The sequence below is a fragment of the Antechinus flavipes genome, chromosome 4 (assembly GCF_016432865.1).
Source record: "Antechinus flavipes isolate AdamAnt ecotype Samford, QLD, Australia chromosome 4, AdamAnt_v2, whole genome shotgun sequence".
NCBI lineage: Eukaryota > Metazoa > Chordata > Mammalia > Dasyuromorphia > Dasyuridae > Antechinus > Antechinus flavipes.
This window is the reverse complement of record NC_067401.1, coordinates 303,592,836-303,614,140: the sequence shown is the minus strand read 5'-3', so window position 1 is coordinate 303,614,140 and position 21,305 is coordinate 303,592,836. Positions and strand designations below refer to the sequence as shown.

Sequence of the window (21,305 nt, the reverse complement as noted above, 5' to 3'; positions counted from 1 at the left end):
CTGCAGTCTAGAATTGAATTATTAAATCATCCTAAACAGTTTTTCCTTCTTATGCTTATGTCAAATTGTGATTTGAGGTTCAGTACTTAGTTCACTACTTAGTCAAGTCTAACACTATCTACAACTTAGTAGTAGATAACAACTGTCTTAAGCTTGGAGATCATAATTTACTTATAGTAATCAAACAAAGAAATGTTAAAGACTACAGTCCAAACTCAGAGTCTGGTGTTTTAGCACTAGAACCCATCAGTCAAGCCAACTCAGTTTCACTTCAAACTTGTTTGGTTTCTGTTTAAATGAATATAAATTTCAAAATTTAGATACTATTATAAACTAATGAAAAAATATTATCAGTTTATTTGAGCTTTAAAAGGCATTCCTTGAATAACAAGTCCTATGAAGCTGTCCTCTATCCTTATTTTAAAAATCTTACTTTGAAGTGTCAGATGTAGCATCCTCATTCGTTTCAGGAGTAACTGGAGCATTTTCTTCATCTATATTATCATCAGTGACATCATAAATAATGATGTCTTCTGAAATCTGCTCCCTTGGTTTTAATCCCTCTGTCCTACTATGTGGAACCTATGAAATTGGAAAAGAAAATGTCTAAGAGCAAGGTTCCAATTTCTAAATCAACTACTGTACCAATAATCAGAAATGAAAGTTCTGTTACTATGCAGTAAAAAATAACAATTGTGATAAAATTCAGAGAAATATGGGAAAATCTGCATAAGCTGATATATAGTAAAGTAAGCTGACAATATACACAATCTCTAATAAAGAGAATAACAATTTTTAAAAATCACTAAAAATGAAGCTAAGTTCCGAATAACTAAAAAAACCAATCATGGTCTTAGAGAACAACAAATGAAATATCTCTCCCTCACTCATCTTAATAGAAAGGTAACTAAATGTCATATACTTTAACAGATAAATTATAGTTAAAGGTATTTTTGTTAATTGCTTTTATTAGAAGAGGGTTCAATTTGATGGGAGGGGATTTTCAGAAATGACTGGTTTAAAATACAAAAATAAGTCAAAAGTTTAATTTAAAAGAACAGCAAATTACACTGGCATTTATAATGTGTATGGAGGTGGCTAGGAGCTGGGATGAATGCAAAATCCCATCTAAAAAAATAATCATGCACAGTCTGTCAGAAGAAGTAAAATAAATAAATGAGTAAATATCACTAGATGGTAGCATTAGAAAATTCTACTGTAGTTATCACTACATAGGTCAAAATCTACATCTAAGTAGAACTATTACTAAAGACACCTCATTTTAATCTGTTAGAAAAAATCCTAATATCTAATTTTAATTCATTTCACATGGTTATTACTGATAGAGAGGAATCATTCTAAGTATTTTGCAGTTTATACTTTAAGCAGGAATTCCAAAGGGTGTTTTTAAGCCACACAATTCAGTTTAAAGAAAGTGGAGTATCTGCCCTCATAATTCATAGTTGCATGATGCTGACTGGCTAATTTAAAAGTGACTATACTAGAAGATCTAACCTAAGACATAAAAATCGTAACATAGTTGTTTGTTAATTAAACATTAATTAAAAGAACTAAATGTAGAAACATTAAATAATATTGTTTTTTGTTTTTATTTTTTATTTTTTTGCTGAGGCAATTGAGGGTTAAGTGACTTGCTCAGGGTCACACAGCTAGGAAGTGTTAAATGGCTGAGGCCACATTTGCACTCAAGTCTTCCTGACTTCAGAGCTGGTGCTCTATCCACTGCGCCTCCTAGCTGCCCTCAATAATATTGTTTTTTAAAGTGCAGTAAGTATTGTTACAGGATTTAAAAAGAAAAGTTACTTTGTGATGGTGGTTATTGGCTGGTTCTTTGACAATTTGCTGAAATCTGTTTGCCTTTGGAGGTCCATTAGTATTTAAAAGTAGAGGCCTGAAAAAATCAGAAGAAAAATTTATATATTTGGTTAGACAAGCACACAGAAAATAAGGACTGGGTTACTACAGGTATCTATTGTTAAACAATTTATTTCAAAAACCTATTTAATGGCACTATAAAAAGATAATATTTTCCAAACAAATTAGTAGTGACTTAGTCAAATATTTACAAAGCAACTATAACTCAAATTTAGGCATAATTTTGACTTTTGAAGGAATAACAGCTATGCCTTTCTTTTTTCTCTTTTTCCTTCCTTTCTTTATCCTTCTACCACATCTTTATCTTGAGCCTGTCAAAAGCAGGTAGTGGCAGTCATAGCTATTACATAGTCTACTCTTGGCAACCAAGGTAAAAGAAAAAGTTAAATATCAGTGCTTAGCATAAACACTATAAAACAGTAAAATAATAGTAATAATAACAGTAATAGTAATCTGTTCTGTTAACTCCAACATAGGCTCTGCTTCTAGTACTCCATTAATTCTGGTCTTCTCAGTTCCTATATAAATTGTATAGAAAACAGATTTTCTACCTGTTACTTTCTCCATTTTGTGGAGAGAAGTAGAAATTTGGAGGGTGGAGTAGGGTGAGGAGAGAAATTTGCATTAAAGATGTTAACTTGTCCCAATACCAAGACAAATTCCAGGGAGCTATAGCAAATACACTAATTAGTCTGGCAGGATAAAATAGTGGTTTTCTAAATGTGTTGTAGTGACCCCAAGGGGATACCCAAAGTCAAAACTATTTTTTATAAAAATACTAATGTGTTTACTCTTTAACCTGGTAAATATTAATAGATGTAATCTACATCTCTTTGGAGGGAGGGATTGATCAATAATTTTTAAGAGTGTAGACCACAAAATCTGAGAGCCAGTGATAGAAAAAGGTAATAGTTATTCACTCGGATCTAAGACATCTCAGTTCCCCACTCAGAATTTTAGAGGTAAATTCCCATATTTGAAGTTAATTACCTGCTTCCCTGCAGAAAACTTACCTTTTCCGTTTTAAACTCACAAGCTGATTATTCTGAACCAATGTAACAATAAATTGGACAATCTAAAAAGGGAAGCAAGAGTGGGTAGAAGAAAAAAATACTTAAATGTATATTACTAGGATTACAATGTCAAAGAAAGAGTCTCATAGTTGCATATACTATATATTAATAACTACTGAAATTTCTAAACAGACTAATGACTGAAAACATTCTGTAAAACACTTATTATGTTTGGTTATTTGTCCTTGGTTATCAAGGAAGACCTAAATGACATCGCCTTAGAATTAAGTTATAGTGCTGTCTGAATGCCTGATCAGACCAGTATGAGATCAGAATGCTCCATCAAGATCGAGCACAAACAGTCCATGTAAACTTTAGGGGTAAATTCTCTAAATTTGCACATCTCATATTTCTTTTGAATTACTTTAATTTTGTTTTGCTTATAGAATATAGCACCTTCTCTGATGAGCGCAAGCCATGTTGGACAGTCTTGTGCTGAGGTCTGTCATGTTGCACAATCCCAAAATTCTCGAGAAACGTTGAGTGTGTCTTTGTATCACTTTTTCTGACCATGATGTGAACACTTGCTCTGTGGGAGCTCTCCATAAAATAATCATTTTGGCAAGCATATGTTTGGCATTTGAACAATGTAGCCAGCCCATCAGAGTCACACTGTCTGGCAGTTTAGTTTGAGAAAATCCTCAGTGTCTAGTATCTTATCCTGCCAGGCATCATATTAAAACTGGAAAACACTTTAACTTTATTCTTATTCTACAGGTCTTTTCTGGTGAGCAATATATCATCTGTGGTATGCTCCAGACAACTTTTGTCCCTTTTTAGAATCAATCAATGCAGCATCTTAAACTATAGCATCAAACACTAATGCTAACCTTTTCTGAATAAAACATATTAAATATTACAATATAACCAACTCTTCACGTCTTTTCTTTTTTTTAATCTTAAAACTCAGCCACTTAATACGTCCTAGCTGTGTAACACTGGGCAAGTCACTTAACCCCAATTGCCTCAGCAAAAAAACTAACAACAACAACAAAAAACACATTACCTTTCGAATTACTTGCTGCTGTTGTGTTTGTTTTGCCCGTAATTCTGCCACTTCCCGCCAAAGAGATTCATTTTCTCTGTCATTTAAAACAAAGGGACAATCAAAAACCAAAATACCATTAGTTAAAATTATGATTATATTACAGATTCATACTTATTATTACTTATTCATACTTTAATCTAAACTTTTCAAGAGAATGGGCAGCCCTTATTCAGAACAGTAGTATAGTTCTGGCAGCTGTCTTGGAACAAACCCAGTGTTACACTTGATAGCTTCACACCGATAGAATCTGCTACCAATAGCAACAGGTATAAAAATACACACTTGAAGTTCAGACCTGCATCCCTACAGTCCTATGTAATGGTCCTTATCCTCCTTCCCCCACCCAAACAAGTAAGTATTATTATAATATGACAAAAATTTTCTTTGGTCATTGGATAACCAACCAAATGAAAAAGAAAAATAGTTCCTAAGAAAAGAAACATTCATAGATCAGATTCACAGAGACCTCATCTCTCTACCTCTCTCAGACTGGAATGGAAGTGGCCATTAATGGGCCTGAACTTATGCTGATCATTGTAGAAGCTTTGACCTGCTCCATTTCCAATGTGGGCTGGTTCACCCCCAGGATTCACTACCTACATTATGCAGGGGCCTTTAGTTTCCTGAATACTTAAAAGACCAAAATACTTTTATGAGATATATTCAGTGACACAACAATCCTAGAACTTAACAACAACAAACACTTTCTGTACCAATTTCTTACTGAAATTGTACTATATCCCTTTCAGTTACATTAGTGACAAAGCTAATAGGGTATCAAAATAACTCATCTATTAAATGCTTCAGTTTTAATTTTCTTACAACTTAAAGAAAGCCAAATTTCTTAATACAGACGAAATGTATGTAGGGACTGGAAGAAAATGGAAAGCACAATTTTGTAGCATCTTTGATTTCTATTGATCAACAAATTTCTAGGTTCCATAATCAGTATATCATTTGTATTTGTTGATAAAGCAGATAAGAACTATTTTCAAGACTTATGTGTTGAAAATTGCAATAGCTGGTATTAATGAACCATGAAACCCAAAGCTAAAGTCAAAAGGTACCTCTGAATCACTATATCCAACAGTTTAAAAGTAACTGAATATGGCAAATAAAAGGAACTGAGAGTAATGTATAGAAAGAGAATATAGAATCAAATGGATGATGGACCATAAATACAAAATGAGATCTGTATTTCAGACATGACAAGTGTATTGATTTTTTTAAAATGATATTTCTTACAAGAGAAGGGTCACTGAGTTAACAGTGATATTAAAAAAAAAAGTATCAACAAAGCATTTTAAAAGAAAGAAAGTCAATTTAATTACCTCTTAAATAAACAATAAGAACAGTCAAAGGAAGGCCAGGAATAATTGCTTTTTTTTTTTTTTTTTTTTTTCTGGAGAGGGGAGACCTTGAGTGTCTTGCCCAGGTTCTAAGGGCAACAGCCACTAGAGGGCTTGGACCTCTGCTGATCAGCTTTAACCTGCTCTATTTCCAACTTGAGCTGGTTCATCCTCAGGAATTAGTACTTACACAGTGCAGGAGCCTTTAGTTTCCTGGTTTAGATGAAGAAGCTCCATAGTCATTTATTAATAAGAGGAAAAGTATTCCTTTTGATATGAGCTGAATTTTATCTCCATATACAAATTATTTGTGGGACGTTGGGATCAATGAAGATACCACGTAGTATAATTTTTTTTTAATGACATTGAGTTTGAGAATGTACATCTTTGCAAGCTAACATAAAAATAAACATAAAGTAGGACAGTTCTCTTGGGAGTGAATTCTATTCATTTTGAGTAGCAAGGTCACATTTATAAGTTTTGGGAAGTTTCAATCCTTCACAACATAAATAAGATGTCTGTACTTTAGAAAAACAGATTGCAATTATCTGTTTCTTTATGTAAAAACTACTCATATCAATTTTCTAAATATGCTAATCTTCATATACTAATAATATGATAGTAGAATACTCACTTTTATATGTTTGTTCCCAAGAGCAGGAAAACATGTGTACCAATTCATCTATTTTGTTCATTCTACCTCCTTTATGAACACTACTATGAAAATTCAAAACTAAGGATACAGTCTGTTAAGCTCACAAACCCAAATGACAAGTATTTTTAGAAATTTTATTTTACCTTTTCAAAGTAGACAGCCTGGATTCAATGGTTTCTTGTTTGATTTGAACTTTCTGAGCACTACTTATGATTTTAGATAAGTCTTCTTGGCGAATTTTGGTTTCTTCTGGCTTTGAAGAAGAAACCTGCTCAAATAAAACAGTGAATAAGACAGATATAAAGTCTAATAACTGAATTCCAAGTCTTAGCTTTTCTAATTTTTTACATATATATATATATATATATATATATATATATATACACACACACATATATATATGTGTGTGTGTATACACAGACACACACAAACACATACATCTTAATAAAAAGGACATGCAAGTTGAGCAGATTATCAAAAAACATTTCCATTTGTCAAATGCAAAAAAAATATCCAAATTTTATCTTATGATTCAAGGCAGAGATTCTTAACATCTATTATATCATGGATCCCTGTAACAATTTAGTCATCCCTATAAGCCCCTATTTTGAATGGGATAAAACAAAATAATTACAAAAGAAATCCATTATTGATTGCTAATGAAAGTTATCAAAATATTTTTTTAAAGTGGTTCATGGGCCTTTGTTTAAGAGCACCAAGTCTAAAGATATTCTCTCTGGAAGAAACATCTCAAGGATTCCGTTTTCACTATCTTCTATGGCTTTACTTTCAACTATTCTCCTGACCTCTCCCATTTATTCAGTAAACCTATGCTGTAATAATTACTCAACTACATGCTATGCAATTTGTCTCCAGGCCATGGTACACTAACTTGTTTGGTTTTTTTTAAATTCCTTAGCAAAAATACTTGTCATTCAAAAATAGATTAAAACTTTTAGTAAACTAAACGAGATCCTGATACCTCCTCTAGAGACACTTATTTCTATCCAGTACTACTACTGCAACAAATAAAAATCTCTTCTACTTCAGGACTTAAAGGTAGAGTGTTTTTTTCCCCCCAAACTCCACATGATCTTCAATTGCAATTCAAAGAACAGAAGTAATAACTATGACATTTGCCCTAGAAAGATGTTGGTGGTGGTTATATTAAAATACTTTTAGGTTCCTTTAAAAGGGAAAGTAACAGATCACCTGTACAATGCCTAGCACAGTATAATAGATAATCAGTTACTAAATATAAGCTTTATCATACCAGCAAAGTAGTAGGCTTAAAAACTGCATGGAAAACAAAACCTAGAACCAAGTTATAAAACAATCTTTTACTACATAAATTAAGAAATTTTGTTGTATCAAATTATAAAAGGACAGCATTCCAAAAAAAGTTGGTTTGCATAGCAGTTATGTGGAATATATTTTCTCACAGAAATAATGATATAAAGAAACAGTAGTTAGGTTTCCCAATCTGATCTACAAAAGTTTATTTAGGCCACAACATAGTTGAAATACTATATACATTTTTATAAATGTATACTTAAAAAAAAGATGGAAAAATATTGATACCATATTACTAATTTAACAATTTGTAATTATCCTTTTATTACCCTAAATGCTGTGAACTGATAAAATGAATGACATTCCTATTATATTTGAAAACCATGTGGATTAAGCATACTACATTATTTAATTATTAAAATGAATTAGAATAAGAAATAAAACAAACCAACCAAAAACCTAAACTGTAACTTACTTTTCTTTTAATGTTCTCCAGCAAATCATCCTGGCCCTGTTTGAAGTGTGGGTGCTGAAATTCAACTGGGCCATCTCGTTCTTGCTTTACAATACCAGAATCAACATGAACTACTTTACGGAAACCATCTGAAACACAATTGCACAATCAAGAAGAGTAAAGAAAGCCAAGACAAAATTCAGTCCTATTGGGTTCAAAGGATTTTCTTTTCCTTTATCAACTCCAGTGAAAAAACCAAACACTTGATCAAACTACATTCTCCACTTCATACCAAAAGCTCTCTATACTCACACATATTTAACTGCCTCACAAAGCTTGCCATGTTGTTGTGCTTGAAGTACTTAGGAAGAATTTCTTTTGCAAACCGCTGTTCATCCAACACCAGGAAGCTCTGGCCATTCTAAAATGAAGAGTAAAAATGTCTATTAAGGAAAACCCCTTGTCTTATATGTTCCCACACAATAGGTCAGAACATGTAGAGTCTAATACAGTACAGTATTCTTTGGCAACAGTAGACATTGTTAGAAGGTACACAGCAATTTTCCTTCAATAGTTTTTAAAATCTCTGACTTTCTCTGTGTGAATATTCAGACACTTAATATAAACTTTATCATATCAGCAAAGCATTAGGCTTAAACTGCATGGAAAACAAATGTACCCTACCCCATTCATTGATACAAATGGGAGCTTCTCTATAATTTAATAAATAGTCCATGAGAACTGTGAACAAAAAATCCACCACCCAGAAATCTGGTGACAAGCTCTTCTAATTTAATTAAAATAGGAATATTGCCTGTTACTTAGTCCATATCCAAACCTTTTTTACCTGAGTTGGACTTGCCAGAAATTTACACTCCAGTATCATAGTGTCTGAGAATACAGGGCACTTCCAAGATACAATCAATAAGGAATCAGAATAGGGGTTTTGTATAACTTCCACTATATTTACTCTATGTTTGCATCTCCCCTCTCCCAAGTTTTAGCTCTAGTAGGTACTATTCATCATTTTAATATTTTCATATATACCTGTTCTCTCTCAGCCTCTGATTTTCCAGACAGAAGAATCTGTCCTACTGCAGAAGTATCTCCATTGCCTTGACAAAGGAACTGTGGTAGTGTGCAAAAGAAAACTGACTTGGAAGATAGAAAGGACTTCTTTTCAAAGCCCCTCCCTTTCATTTATTACTTGGAGGACTCCCTGGGGCCTCATCAGTATAAGTCAACTACATAGATTACTTCCAAAGTCCCTTCTACCTGTACATCTAAGATTCTATGAACCCCTTGAACATTTTACATTCCTATCACTGGATTTTTAATTGTCTGTTGAATTTTTAAGGAGTAAGTAAAAAGTACACAACTAATTTTTAACATGCCAAGGACGAAGGAGGATGTTTTGTTTTGTTTCCATTACTCAAATGTAGCCAAACAATTTGTCAACCTTGTCAGTTCAGGACATCTGGTCAAGTATTTGAAATAAATTCTGACTTCCTAGGTCAGTATTTTTAGCAAAGGATAGGTTCTAAGTACTAAGGACAATAAACATAGGTGGTTTTCCCTTAAATTCATTAACTGGAATTTATGCACAATCAAGTTTGTGGCTACTTTTCTTTCCCTCTGCACAACTTTTTCAAGGTTTATGCCCAATGAATGTGCATTTCACAATCAAAAAGAGATAGTTTCCTACAAATCTGGAAGATTTTACCACACAGTCCTTATAACTAAATTATAAAAAAGTTTATTAATAGTAAGTCATAACCACAATAATTTTGATCTCAACCGTATTCCTACATAATAGTTCTCACTACTATTTATACTAGTGGTCACTCAGGAGTGAGAATTTGTTTTTACTTTTTTGTGTGTGCGTTTAACCTAGTTTCTGTAGGCTGTGACAAAAAAAGTCCACCCAATCACAACCTTAAACACTGTTGGAGAACACAGACTTTAAAAGTCTAAACAGATTATACCCATCCCTTGATTACAATTTATTCTAAGGATGTTCATCTAAGGAACCTTAATGCAACTAAGAAATCTGGGCCCAAGACCCATCTTATTTTGTTATACTTCTGGAGAGATTGACATTAGAGCAAATGACTATGAGTAGCTTAGATAAAGAGATGCAGAAATTTTCCTTCCCATGGGAAAGTTTTGCTTCTAGGCAAAACAATGAAAAAAAAACACTCCCTCAATCAAGTGTGATAATCAATTATTTGTTAATATTTTCCTTTACTCAAAATATTTTTTAAAATTTCCCACCTAGTCACCTAACCAGATTCTTTCACCTTCAATCTCCTAAATTCTTATCACTTATTTGATTTGGGAGAGAAAAGGAAGAGTAAGGAGAGATGGAGATTTTCAAAAGTTTATATAAGTTTATTCAGTTATCCTCAGCTCAGATGAAGAGTTTAGGAATGGCACCCAGTTGGTGGTGTAGCTCATTTTTTTTTTTATTTATATAGCTTTTTATTTACAAAATATATGCATGGGTAATTTTTTTCAGCATTGACAATTGCCAAATCTTTTGTTCCAATTTTTCCCCTACTTCCCCCCACTCCCTCCCCTAGATGACATGTAGAGTAATACATGTTAAATATGTTAAAGTTTATGTTAAATACAATATATGTATACATTCCATACAGTTATTTTGCTGCATAAGAAGAATTGGACTTTGAAATAATGTACAATTAACCTGTGAAGGAAATAAAAAATGCAAGCACACAAAAACAGAGGAATTGGAAATGCTATGTAGTGGTTCATAGTGTGGCTCTTATAAATAAAATGCCTTGATTAAGCAATACTCTTGAGTAATTCAACATTTTTCCAATCTTATTACACTTTACTCCCTTCTACATACTCTACTGTCCAGGGACACTGGCTTTCTTTCTTGTTCTTCAAACCCTTCACTCCAACTCCTTTTCAGTGGTTGACCTCCATATTTGGAATGTTTTCTCCTTTACTTCTTGCCTTCCTTCAAGAGCCGGCTCAAATCTCACCCTTTTCCCAAAGAATCTGTATACAGCCTTTCTTATTGCTAATGTCTTTGCTTCGAGATCAACTCCCACTTATATATACTATGAATATATTTTGAATGAACACAATTGTTGTGGCACATTCTCTCTCCCATTCTTTTAGAGCAGGGATTGTTTTTTACTTCCTTTATATTCCTAGCACTTTAATACAATACCTGGCAAATAGTAAATAATAATGTTTGTTGAAGATAAAAGTCCCTTGAAGGTAATGTTTAATCTCTTGACCACCTAATTTATACCACAACTTACTCAAACCTCCTACAAGTAGTTGCTTTTCTATCATTGGGTCATAAATTATCTCAAAATACTGGTAGTTCAAGAACCATCTCTGTCCTACTATAAATGAAATTGTACATTATTGATATGGAAAGTGAGAAAGAAGCATACAATTATTAGCAATGGACTATAACACTGGGTCTCAAATTATTAAGGCTAGTAGGACCTAAAGATCTATGTGATCTTTCAAGACAAAACATGAAAAAATTCATATATTTTTCTCTCCCCTCTGCAAACCACTTACACTCATTTCCTATTCATGTTTCACCTAACTGGCCTTTGAAGAGAGAGCAAAAGATAAGGAGGGTTCATCAAGTTTTGTTTTGTTTTTTACATTGTGTTGGATGACTGGGTGAAGTAGATTTTCTACCAAAACATTTGCCCTCACTAAAGCGAGTGGAAGACTGAAAAGTATGAGGAAGAACTAGGGTGGTGAGTGTGGTTGATGGATCTTACATAAGAGAAGAGGTGTAAAGAGAGAAAGGCAAGAAAAGATTAAGTGATTAAACTAAGTTAAAGGAAAATAAGGGGTAAATGATAATGATGTAGCTATAAACTTCTGAGACAAAGAATGGTTGTGTCTTCAACCAAGGGAAGTTTGGAAGGGAGGGTTTGAGAGGGAATGGTAATGAGTTCAGTTTTGGGTATGTTGAGCTTGAGATGTTTTCAGCTAATAAAGTTTGAAAGGAAACTTTCAGAAAATGATCACCTGAACAGGAATAAGACCATAGGTTCCACATAACTGCTGATGTTTGCAACAGATAAAATAATGAAGAAATTTAATGAGAACCTATATTAAGTTAGTCTTCCTGCCTCCAAATTACACAAAAATCTTCCAGAAGCTTAAGAGGGAAATCTGCAAAGTCAGCATGGAGACCAAAGACTGGCAAAATACGTAGAGCTTTGTATCCAGAGATAGTAAGAGTAAGATTCCCTGAGAAAGCCCCAAGAATGGTGAGAAAGTTCCAACATGGAGTGCTGTCAAGCAGAGGCATACCAAATAGTACTGCACTTCTCAAACCAGGACAACTCAATCTCAGACAACTCTGAGGTCTCTAACATTAAGGTATTGGGCAGCTCTTTAGATCTGGTGTTTTGAACCGCAAAAGAATTAAGAGAATAGAATAGAGTGATATCAAGCAAAGCCAAGACACCTTTACCCCGCCAACTCACCAACAGTACCTATCCCTCCTACAAAGCCTCAATACAAGAACCATAGCCAGAGACATGAGTAAATAAAACAATGACCAAAAGTTCTGTAGATCTAAAAATTTTCCCAAAAGGAGAGTAATTTTATAACAACTGCAAGCTGAGATTCAAAGAGAAAAAACACTTTCCATAAGGCCTACATGAATACCTAGGAAAAAAGCACAAGAGAAAAAAATTAAATAAAAGATCCAGAAAACAGAATTGTTAGGAGCTCAGGAGTACTAAACTTCACCCAAATAACTAACAGATTCCCTCAAATTTAAAACAGATCAAATTTCAATTAATGACTCCACGAGACTACAAATATTAGACTGCAATATCAGAATATTAGAATAAAATAATATTAGAAGAGAATAAAAAATTAAAAACAATCTAGGAAATTAAGATAGTTTATATTAAAAAGAAATGACTTGAAAAACAGGTCAAGGAAAAGATAATTTAAGAATTATTGGATTCCCTGAATACCACAATCAAATTTTAAAAAAAAGGTTGGATATATTTTAAGAATTCATAAATGAAAACTGACTAGATCCATTAAATATCAAAGCAAAGAAAAGACAGAATTCATCAATCACTTCACTTAAAAAGCAAAAAACAAAAGAAAAGAAAAACCCTAAGAATGTCATAGTCCAAATTTCACATGCCCATATTTAAGAAGAAAAAAAATCTTTAGATATCCAAAAAGAAGCAATTCAAGTAATAAAAACCACTATCCCACAGATCTAGTGGCTTTTACTATAAATGAGAATCTCTTTCCCATTTTCCTCTTGCATATTGTGTGTAGGAAAAAAGGGCATCATAACCACACATGCAACTTATCTGTCTCCCCCCTCTCCCCTAAATAAATTAACCCTTGGGTTTCCTGGTAATATCATCTCTGCCTCATTTGGGTAATGAGAATGGAGTTAGGGGAAAAATGTTCCCTCCCTTCAAACCTTAAAAAAAAAAAAATTCAGTTTTCGTTAGAGATACAGAAATGAATTATGTACAACTTGCCTTGAACTTAAAATTATCATGCTGGTATAAAAATGTGTAGGTCAGGGGAAAAAACCTAAACAGCAAATATCTAAAGTAAAACTGAGGGAGAAGTAGAGAAAGCATAAATCAACAAATATTAATTCTCTTCTTTTTAAACTGGGGCCCATGCCAAATGCTAAAACATCAAACTACTAACATATTAAAAATGATTCCTATTTAAATGATAGTTTCATTATTATTTTGTTTGGTTTTTTTTGAGAGGCAATTGACATTAAGTGACTTGCCAGGGTCATACAGCTAGTAAGTGTCTGAGGCCAAATTTGAACTCAGGTATTCCTAATTCCAAGGGCCACCGCACTGTTAACTAGCTGCCCTTATAATTTTATTATTGAGAAGAATTTAGGATGGGCAGTCATACCCTATTAACTTAAGACAAGAAGTGAATTTTAACAACTCTGCCACTGATTCTATACAAAGAACATTTTGCACAAAACTGTTGAATTTCTATCATACATTGCTTCAAAATAATAGGTGGAAGAAAAAAAATGTTTGTCACTTTGTAATCCTAAACTCTTATAAAGTAAGGGATAATGACTACATGATTAATTAAGTAAAATATTAGAGCTAACAATCAGATATTCACACAGCAAGTGAAACTAGAATAAAAAAATTAAATAGTTGTTTGAGGTATAAACTAAAGTTGGGTAAGGTAAAGCATTATTATACTAAATAAAACCAAAGAAAGAATGATTTCTTAAAGTTTACTTTAAAACAATTCGACAAATATGTGGAGAAAGTCCTCTTTAAAGGGATTATTTAAATATGTATTTCTTTGAGCATAAATCCTACCAATACTTAGTAAAAGATTTGGTCATCATCAAGGGAATGTGCCCAGGCTGACCTCCCCTCCCTACTTTACCCCAGCTATTTTTGCTCAAGAAATTTGTCTTGGCAACTGGTTAGCTTCAAGTTTTCAGACATGGCCTAGAAGTGAGGAATAAGCCAGCTTATCTACTATAAAATCCATCCTGTTAAGTACTAAGAAAAGCCATCTTATTATTGTAACAAAATAGAAGAAACAAAGATATGATTAGATTTCCAATTAAAATTTTAGGATGGATAAAAGACATTTTCCACAACAAATATAAAAGCTTTCTAAATGAATGATTATCTTATTCCAAAACCAGCTGCTACTTCTAAAAACGCCTTAATACGATTTTCACTCAGCATAAATGCTGAGCTTCATCAACACTAAACAGAGCAAAAAAGCATGAAGGGAACCAGAAACCGGCAACAAGCAACAGCATCCACAAATGGCAATTTAAAAAAATGTGGTAGTGTCTTGTTTTTGCTTGTCTAGCTATTATTAGCTAACAAGTTTTCCCAGTAAGTGTTAACAGTGGTAACATGATGTTCTTTCTAGTTAGCATATGGAGGATGAGTGTAATGGGAATTAAGCATAACTCACTTTTCATTTTCACTCCTTCAGGAGGAGCCCTATACAATTTTCAACCCCTATTTTGGGTTCTATTTGAAAATAAGGATTATTATGGATGATCATTTTCCATAATTATACAACAGTGTTACACTTTTCAAGACAATTCTAATTGTCCAGTGGTGTCCAATGTCAGAATTTTCCATGTAATAATACATGATATAAAACTGAACTTTTCCACCTTTTAAAGGGATATTCTGAATTGGAAGTTCCATGTCCATCTTCTAGTTTCTCTCACTAAGGCTATTAATGGCTTAATGGCATATAATATTAGCAATCAAGGTATCCATGTGGGATAGTCCCATTTTAGATAAACTTATAAAGACATAAGTACATTTATTTCCTCATTTCATTCAACCCAGGCAAAAATCCTTAAAAAGCTAAACGTCAATAAAATGTTTATGTTGATTAATGTTGACAAGTTGAGTTTTTTAAAAAGGGTAGTTAAATCAGTGTCCTTACTATTCAAATAAACTTTGAAAGCAATGACTGAGACCCAACAGAAATATTAACAGCATTCTTAAGCTCTCAAAGCAATTTCAGAATAGCTCAATACTCTTCCCCACCTAGGAAACTCACACTTCTGTGAAACTCTCCCAAGATGGCATTAAATGTTTACTTCCAATTGGTTGAACCTAGAACTCTTTTCCTAAAAAGATGTCAGAACACTCTTAGTGAAAAACAATGTTGCTTTTGAGTTCTAGAAACATATAAAGGTAAAGGCAGCTTGAGTTTGCTAGAGGCAGCAAGGTGGCACAGTGGATAAAGTCCTGAACTTGAAGTCAGTTACACCTGAATTCAAATAGTCTCAGACACCTATTAGCTGTGTGGCCCCGGGGTAAGTCACAGCCTCCATTTCACCTCACTTGTAAAATGAAGATGATAAGAGTTTGAGGGCCAAATGAGACCACATCTGTACAGCCCATAGCAGGCATCATATGAAAGTTTATTCCTTTCCCCTAAAGAAATACCTTAAACATTACAATAGTTTCCTGCCTACAATCTCCTTTCTCCAATCTACTTTAGATTGCCTGATTTATCTTTCCTATTTTCAGCATGTTACTCTCCCTTGTTCATAATGTCCCCATCCAGAAATTATCTTGTGTGTATACTCCTTCTCTGCATAAATATGGTCACTCCTAGAGAACAGGGACTGCTTTCATTTTTGTCTATCATCCTTAGATTAGCAGCGTAATAAAAGCATGTTGATTGTTCGCTCAGTTTTCAATGGTTCTCTGCTACCTGGGGCTAATAGAATATACTCTATTCTAGTTTGGCAAATCTAGCCTCAAATAATCCTTTCTCAGGTTACATATTTGTAAACTTCCTCTCAGAGGATTTACTTATACCACATAGCTTTTTGCTTCCAGGATCTATCCTCAAGTCCTCTCTTTTTATGTACTTCTGGTTTAATGTGGTATAGCTGAAAAAGTTTTTCCATCTTCTCAATTTAAAAAAGCAAAAGAGATGTCTTTAATTTTTTTGTATTCTCCTAGTCTTTGTAAATAATTAGAATCTAAGACCTCCAAGGTTAATTTATTTCAATTCCTACTTTCTAAATCTCATGTACACCACCCTCCACATATAGTAAGGGCATTAGGTTTTGAACATCTGCAGTGACTAAGAACTCACTATAACTCCTGGGGCAGTCCATTTTACTTCTGCAATATTTTAAATTTTTGCTCAGACTGGGCAGAAATCTGCCTTCCTGCAATTCCAGTCATGTCCAACTCTTTGTGACCCTATTTGGTAAAGATTCTTAAATGGTTTGCTGTTTCCTTCTCAAATATATTTTATAAATTGGGAACAGAACTAAACAGTTAAGTGACTTGCCCAAGATCATACAGCTTTTATGTGTCTCAATAAGATAATCTTCTTGACTCAGCACAGTCAATAGCTTGTAATTCTACCCACACCTACCAAAAGCACAGAAACGAAATTCTAAAGAAAAATCTTTGGGAAAGAGATTATCTGTATTTTAAGAAAAAGACAAATAAAAGGTTCTATAAGATTCTGATGCTAGCAACATCTTCTATTTATAATACTGAATATGCAATTATTAAAATACTTTTCATGTAAAGAAAATTTTCCAATATTACAAAAAGCTTTCTTTCCTCTATTTTGTCCAATTTGTTTTTTAAATTGGCTGATCTGCACTTAAGAGTTCTGTAAACATATTTCAAGTCCAAGTGCCTTTGTTGTTGCCAAGTGAGTTGGGTGTTCTTTTCTTCTTCTTGTTATCCTGATTCATTTTAATTTTTAAATATTGAGCTTAAATATCCAATAAAATGATAGAATAGAAAATGAGTATATAAAACCAAGAGTCTCATTATATTCAGCTTGCCTTTCAAGTATATATGTTCAATATTTAACTTTTTTTTAGATCTTTTCATCTTTTTTTATTAAAGCTTTTTATTTTCAAAACATATGATAAATAATTTTTCAACATGACCCTTGAATAACCTTGTGTTCCAAATTTTCTCCTCCTTTCCCCCATCCCCTCCCTTAGATGGCAAGCAATCCAATATATATTACACATGTTAAAATATATGTTAAATTCAATATACAACATTTAACTTTCAAAGTTGATCTGAAACTGTTTGTGTCTCTCATTCTTATTTCCTTTGTGCATTATTTAAATATACTCAAATGATTTTTTCTTTTCTTTTTTGGGGGTGGGCAACGTGAAGTGAAGAGGATAGCAAAATAGTATACCTTCTTTTCCCTTGCTTCCCCTCACTCTTTATAAACAAAAACTTTAAACACTCATATATATTCCAATCTCTTCTTGTACAGTTAAGGAAAATGAGGTCTATAGGGAAAAGTAGCTTGTTGCAAGACATGTCAGGAGCAGAGCTGGAGTCCAATTTGAGTCTTCTGATTCTCAGGGGAGTATTCCTTCTATTATATCAAATATCTTAGCCACAAAAAAAATCTCCAAATGATAAATAACAACAATATTCAGAGTCAACCCAGTGGCCCAGTAGATAGAAAGCAGACTTTGTTTTTAAGAAGCCTTGAGATTTTGATTCAATAAACTGCTCCTTGAGAAGATTTCATAAATGCAAACATTTGAAATTTTAATATATTTTGAGAAAAAAATATTAAGACACTAATCTTATAGATGACTTACATTTAAATGTTAAATTTCCATTTGAGTAAATGGAAATTATGAAGATATTTGGGTAATCATTCAGCATAAAAAATAAACACAGAGTGCCAAAATGTTTTTTTCAAATGAAAATAATAATTAGTAGTAACAAGAAAATAATATATCACTTTTTGGTAGTTGTTTATTGCTCTTTAAATATTAGAAGGAATGATAAAAAAACACTTCTTTGCTGCTGTAAAGGATTCTGTACTCCTAAGAGGTAGGCAAAGACAGACATCCCAATATCCATTTTGTCAATTTGGGAACAAAGACTAAATTGCTTGCTTTTTTTTTTTTTTTTTTAAATAATCATTTATCAAAGGACCTAATTTAAGCTACTACAGAAGATACAAAGAAAAAAATAATTTAAAATGTTTGCCCTCCAGGAGCTTACTTTCAGCTGAAGGAAAGAACACAAAAGAAAAATAAGCATAAAATAAGTCCCCAAAGAAATTGGTATCAAAGAGAGGATTAACAGATGGTATGGGGGGGGGGGGGTTGGGAAGGAGGGGTGAAGAAAACAGGATTCCCTCAGTTTAGAAGGTGATACTTGAACAGAACTTGAAAAAGTGAGGGATTCTTAAGAATCAGGAGAGAAGAGAGTACTCAAAGATAGAGAAGATAGTAAAGACCAAGACCTACATTGGCTATAGAAGGTGTGAAAAGGGGGTAATGTGCAAATAAGCCTGGACAGTAGGATTGGTGTCAGATTAAATGTTAATAAAAATCAAACAGAAAAAAACTATCATAAAGGCAGCAAGAAGCCACTAGTATTTTTGGAACAACAGATAAACATGTTCATAGAATCACAAACTTACAGATGGAAGGATTTATAAAGACTATCTCATCTTCCACACTCTTCACTTTGCAGAAGAGGCCCATAAAAATAAAATCATTTGCCGAAAGTCATATAGGTTGTCAATAAGAAAGCTAATATTTGAAACCAGGTCCTCTGACTCCAAATTCAATATTCTTTTCCCACAATACCTTCCACACCAACACTTTGAAAGCTATAGACAGATGGATTGGAGAGGGGGAAACTTCAGGTCAATTGGGAAACTATGTTTAGTTGATATCAGATCTGTTGATATCTGAAACTAAAGTGGTCTTAGAGGAGTTGAAAGAAGGGAATGGTTTCAAGAGATGTAGAAGCAGACCTAATGAGACTTGGAAAGTAATTTGGCTAGGTGGGGAAAAATTAAGTCAAGAGTCTGGAATAATTTCTATACTGTAAACCTGAGTGACTAAAAGTAACAATACCCTGAACAGAAATTAATCAAAAGGGAAGAGTTTGGATAAAAAAGGAAAGAAACATGCACTTATAAAGCATCAATTATATGCAGATTCTAAGCAATTATGTGCTTTACAAACATTGATTTAAAAATGAATTCTTTTCTGGACATGTTGAGTTTGAGGTGATAATGAAGCACAGAGTGGGTAATATCCAACAGGCAAGGAGAAAATATAGATCCAAAACCTAACAAAGGCACATTTAAAGGCAGTAGGATGATAGAGAGAAATGCTAACTGAATCAATGGTATCTACTAAGATCACTGAGAAAGGTATAGAAAGATAAGGTAAGAGATAAAGCTTTCCTCTGAATATACCTACTTTCATGGGATGGAGTATGAGAACTAAGAGAGTAGTGTCACCAAAAAACCCAGACATGAGTCAAGGATTTTCTATAGTACTGAAGAGAGGTCAAAGAAATGGCTATTAGATTTTTTTTTTTACTGTTCCAAAGCCACTTAGTCATCAATTACTATACAAATACTTACAAGAGTCTATTTTATGAAAAACATGAAGACAAATATATAGGGGATACAAAGATATGACCCTTTTGAGAGTTCAGGGGAAAAAAAAGGAATTTTGTCTGAAATTTAGCTCCCTTCATGTTTCAGTTTAAATGCCATCTTCTACAAGGTGGCAATTTCCCCAGTTGTGGATTCTTCCCACCCTACCCCCACAAGTTATGATATATGTTTTATTATTTATTTATGTACCTGTTGTTCCCCTAAGAACAAAAGCACATGGGACTGGGATGGTTTCATTTTCTATTCCCTTATCTTCAGTGTCTAGCCTATAGTAAGCCCTTAATGAATGTTTACTGGACTGGACTGAATTCTGGATCTTGGTCCAACCATTAGCACATACCGTTCCCTTTTCTTGGTCTTGGCTACCATTCTTCCAAACAACAGCATCAGTTAAAGACTAGTTGTGAAGTGACAAATCAATGCCAACTTAACAACAATAATCTAAATGATACCAAATTTGTAGTTGATGTAGTATAAAGGAAAGAGCACTACACTAAATACAGAGACCTAAGTTCTAGTTCTACCTATGCCTAACTGTACACCATGGAACAAGCAGTGTGTTAGTAATAAAAGCATAGGATCTTGATTAAAATCTGTGCTCTCCTATTTAATAACTACAACTGTAGGCAAGTTAATAAACTAACTTATTTAGGTCTTAATTTCTTAGTTGAAAAATGAAGGAGCTTCTTAAACATTTTCTACCCATGACCTGAGAAATTTTTACATGACTCCAGGTATGTAGGTCGACAAATCAAACACTTGCTGATAATAAATAATGTTTTCATAATCTCTACATTCAGTTACAAGATCCCCATATGGGATTTCGAACTTCAGTTTAAGAAACTAAGGACTAGATGATTTTTTAAATTCCTTCCAATTCTACATTATAGAAACCTTTCAGAGCTTCTGTTTATTCATCTACAAAAAAACTATGGTAAACTAAAAGATCTTTAAGATTCACTTTTAGTTTCAAAATGCTGATTCCATCATACTTCTGTATCCCAATTTAAACTATCCACTCTTCAAAGAAAGCAATTACAGGACTTAATGTACTAATATAAAATGATAGTTCTGAAAGGGATTTGTTTATTTAACCTTCTACGATGACCTTTAAAGGACTAAAAACTATTTAATAATGCAATAAATATTTAAGCAAATTATTTTTTGTACTGGGTAAAAATACAAAAAAAGCCAGTTTCTGATCTTAAAGATCTTACAATATAATAAGATAAAGAGATGACTAACAAAATAGGGGAAATAAGAACAAAGGGGTGAGAAGCTATAAAGGTATGTGGGGACAATGGAGAGAAAACAGGATCTGCAGTCAAAAGTTCTGGATTGGAATCCTGCCTCTGCCATCTATTATCTGTAATTTTGAGCAAGACATTTAAATTAGACCTGTCTTCCCACATATAAAATATACATCACAACAGGGACTTATCCTTTCCATTGAGTAACTACATCTAATCCAGAAAATGCATGAATAGTTTAACTATATCCTGAAAATGATATGATACTCATTTCCTTTTCTCAACTTAGCAACGGCTTTCATATTTTCATTTATTTG

At 33.2% G+C, this 21,305-nt stretch overlaps 1 protein-coding gene across 2 annotated transcripts in view; it reads right to left on the bottom strand.

Moving 5' to 3' along the window:
- HSF2 (heat shock transcription factor 2) overlaps positions 1–21,305 on the bottom strand; it is a 44,230-nt gene that overhangs the window by 20,281 nt on the left and 2,644 nt on the right. For both annotated transcript variants that reach the window (XM_051997646.1, XM_051997647.1), the window contains exons 2-8: positions 8,081–8,189; positions 7,790–7,917; positions 6,165–6,289; positions 3,976–4,051; positions 2,910–2,971; positions 1,825–1,912; positions 434–582 (exon numbers count right to left, since the gene is read on the bottom strand). In XM_051997646.1, coding sequence (XP_051853606.1) covers positions 434–582; positions 1,825–1,912; positions 2,910–2,971; positions 3,976–4,051; positions 6,165–6,289; positions 7,790–7,917; positions 8,081–8,189 — 737 coding nt within the window. The remainder of the gene's footprint in view (positions 1–433; positions 583–1,824; positions 1,913–2,909; positions 2,972–3,975; positions 4,052–6,164; positions 6,290–7,789; positions 7,918–8,080; positions 8,190–21,305) is intronic.